Source organism: Nannospalax galili, unplaced genomic scaffold (assembly GCF_000622305.1).
Source record: "Nannospalax galili isolate Female #2095 unplaced genomic scaffold, S.galili_v1.0 scaffold397, whole genome shotgun sequence".
NCBI classification, from domain to species: domain Eukaryota; kingdom Metazoa; phylum Chordata; class Mammalia; order Rodentia; family Spalacidae; genus Nannospalax; species Nannospalax galili.
The window spans coordinates 2,100,526-2,104,176 of NW_008341879.1; the positions used below are offsets into that span (position 1 = coordinate 2,100,526).

At 42.2% G+C, this 3,651-nt stretch overlaps 1 protein-coding gene and 1 pseudogene across 1 annotated transcript in view; both read right to left on the reverse strand.

Annotated features, from left to right (window-relative positions):
- Positions 1–1,550: 1,550 nt before the first annotated feature.
- The window catches only part of Nkain3 (sodium/potassium transporting ATPase interacting 3), a 704,719-nt gene continuing 702,618 nt past the window's right edge, over positions 1,551–3,651 (reverse strand). Inside the window, exon 7 of the mRNA XM_008837596.1 lies at positions 1,551–1,717. Coding sequence (XP_008835818.1) covers positions 1,664–1,717 — 54 coding nt within the window. The 3' untranslated portion in view covers positions 1,551–1,663. The remainder of the gene's footprint in view (positions 1,718–3,651) is intronic.
- The window catches only part of LOC103737748, a 7,924-nt pseudogene continuing 7,081 nt past the window's right edge, over positions 2,809–3,651 (reverse strand).

The window sequence follows — 3,651 nt, forward strand, 5'->3', positions numbered from 1 at the left end:
TAACAGAGTATCATGAAATTTATAAAGAGGAAGAAGAAGAAGAGGAGGGACAGGTGGAGGAGGAAGGTCTTCACACACACATAAACATTTTCACAGTTTTTGGTGGTTTATGGGCATCTTAGAAACATATGAACCACCTTCACCACCTCTGTACCAAACGGTGTAGACCCAGGACTTTGATGAAGGGGAAGCTTCACTTTCGTGTTTATAGAAAGTGAGCAAAATGGATTTTTCTATGGGAAATAGCAACTGAAGGCATGAAAAAGTGAAGTAAAAAGAACATCTACATTGCATCGTGAGCAAAGTTCATCAGTGATGAAGGGAAGTCCAGGGATGGAAATCAACTCTAATGTTACGCATCCATTTAGCCAGGCTGCAGTGTCCAGATATTTGCTCAAAAACTGGTTTAAATGTCTCCCAGTGTCTGTTAGATGAGATATATATATATATATATAGTTAAATAGAGAGGTTGTTCTCCATAATGTAGGTGTATGCTAGGGGGATGATGGTAGTTTGGGGATTGATGGGAGAGGGGGGCATGAGGGAGTTTCTTGAAAAGGCAGAAATGTTCTGTTTTGACTGATGCACTGGACTTTCCAGTGTGTGCCTTTCTAAAAATTAATCAAATTGGACCCTTAACACCTGTGCGTATGTAAGTTTTATTTCAATTAAAAATACCCATAATTGTGATTTTTTTTCATGACAGTCCTTTTTTTTTTTTTATTCTATAGAAAATTAGGCTTCCCATGTCTTTTTCTTGGTTGTTGGGATGGGAAAAAGAAAAAATGATGTAACTCAAATATTTTCTTTAGAAGTTTCTCTAGAGAATTCCATAGCCTTTGAATGTTCTCTGAATATCCTCAAAGTTCCTGGTTGCAGATTTATGACTGTGATTTCTGTCTCCAGCCCATGAGCTCTATGTTTAGGTCTGACATCAATGTTGGGAGTGGGACAAAAAGCAGAAAATATGGACCTTAGAGCCAGCCATGTTCACTAATCATTTCCCTCTTTCTTGTACTGATGATACATATATAAATATATTCACAGATATATATATATATATATCTTAGAATACTTGAAGGGCTAGATATATGTGAATCTTGAATCTGGGAATTTAGATTGTATAATATTGTTCCAGGGTCTTCAGAAGTTGAAAACAAAGCAGGACTCTGTTTTTTCCTGTGCTCTTTAAACAGTGACCCATATTTAGTCTTGTGTGAGCTACCACAGGCCTACCCTTGTGTCTGACACCCACAGGCAACATCTACCTAAACAAACCTATTAGCCTGTCAGGAATGAGCATCCAGCAACCCTCATGTCACATCTCAACAACACACTGAGCATTTCCTTTAGAAATGACTTGGGGAAGGTTTCCACAGATTTTTTTTTTTTCCATTTTGCATGCCTCATGGTAAATATTGTTTAAAAAATTAAAAATCATTTTTAACAATTTACAAGTGCTCATATAAGGAAAAAAATGACTAAAAAAGTCCACCCAAGCACCTAGAACTCATCTAGCAAACAAGGCTAATAATGTTACATAGGCTGTGACCAAAGACGGAGTAGATCCGTGTTCACTGGCCGGCAAGGGGCACAGTCCACTGTCTGGAGAAAGGTTGATGCGTCGGATCCCGAGTGCCGGAGGCTGGTGTTGCTTTGTTCCCTAAGTCAAGTCCAGGATCCGCATTTCAGAGTCAATGCCATTACTTATTTCGACCTGAAAAAAAGAAAATATGAACTGCTTTAAAGAACCTCAGTGGTGGAAAAACGCACAGCCTGTCTCTTCATCCAGGCCCTTTGAAATGCAAAGCAGCTCAGGGTGGGCCTGCTTTTGGCTGACTTGCAGCTAGAAAGGCAGAAAGCTGAGCTTTCCTGCTTTCCAGATTAGCATGTGGCAGTCCAGAAGAGGGAGGCCTCACGGCCACACAGTTGTGAAATGTGGTGAACTCACTGCCTCAGAGGGGAAAAAGACAAGGTAACATATCTCCCCAGGTGACTAGCCACACCCTTGCAGCATCCTCCTGTGGTCTGCTCAAGAGGTGCCTGTTCTAGTCGGCCTTTCATGCCAACTAACCATGGACCCGGGTCTCTTCCATATATCTGTGCTAGGATGCCTAATTTGATGTATCCATTTGGCTCGTCCACTGTGCTCTGGTATTTGATCAAAAACTAGTTTATGCCTGGCCATGTCTTTAAATGCAATTAACATTTAAATCAATAGTCTAAATAAAGCAGAACTGAGTTCCATAATGTGGGTAGGCCTCATGTAGTCAGTTGAATGTTTTGTCATAGAATAGTGAAGTTCCCCGGGGAAGACGAGATTCTGTCTCTAGATCACTTGCATTGTTAACTTGTCCCTGCTCTTCAGTCTGCCAGCCTCACCTGCCAGATTGTGGACTTGCCAGTTTCTGCAACTGCATAGGATTTCTTCTAAAACTTTTTTACTTGTTTTATTGTATGTGTGTAAGTACTTTGTGTGTAATGCCTGAAGAGGCCAGAAAAGCCAGTTGTAATCACCGTTTGGGTGCTGGGAACTGAATGAACCCAGATCCTCTGAAGAGCAATCAGTACTCTTAACCGCTGAGCCATCTCTCCAGCCCCAGGTCAATATTTCAAAACTGGTACCTCTCTTCTCTCTCTCTCTCTCTCTCTCTCTCTCTCTCTCTCTCTCTCCTCCCTCTTCCCCTCCTTCTCTTCCTCCTCTCAGTCTTCTCCCTCTCAGCCCCCTCTCTCCCTTTACCACCAATGTACATTATAGTAATGTTGTTTCTCTGGCAAACTTTGATTACTATACCCTCATGTGTTGAGTCACTCCGGCTCCACATTTGTGGCAGCCTGTGCACTCCCCTTTTTTGTAGCCTTTGGGCAGTCTGTGTCAGCACCGTACTTGCTGTAGAGCTGGCACTTAATAAAGGTGATTGGACACGTTAGCTCTCACTGTTCCTCTCATGCAAAGTTTTAGCTGATTCAAATCTCTGTTACTCTGGAGGCCCAATGGAAACTTGCCCAGAAGACTACCGGTACCCAGCCACACAGTTGGGCTTCCTGCAGAAGCTCTCGTGATGTCAGAGTGCTGGCGTCCAGCTTCACCACACACTGTGCTGTTTTCCTCAGCCATGTTAGTTTTTTCTCTTTAAACAAATTTTAAGTGTCCTAGCCATGAAGACAGTTTCACACTTATTTTATATCCCTATCCAGAAACTTCTTTTCCATTAACCTGGTTTAGTGACTCTATGGCTTGGAATGGGATTTTCAGAAATAATCTGAAATAGTTGCAAAAAACCTTCAACTTTCCAGTTTCACTTTGTTTCTCTCTTACCCCTACAAGTGGCGTTTTCCTCTGGCACACCCCAGAGACCCCCAGTCCTCTCCTGATTTTATCCACTCTTCTGTTTCTCTGGGGAGGGGGGTGAGTGACAAGCCAGTAAGCCTAACCCTTTTTACCCTTTGCATTTTAACAGGGAGAGGTAATGAGATGAGATCATAATGATGAATTTTATAGTTTTATACAATCTCAAGTTAGCAGGGAGAGTGCAGGTTTGAAGCTTGTTTATCCATCAGACACACAAACTCATTCCTAGTGAGGCTTCATGTGTGCTACAGATAAAAGCAAGCATGCTCCTGGCATCTGGAGAGGGAGAGGGAGAGGGA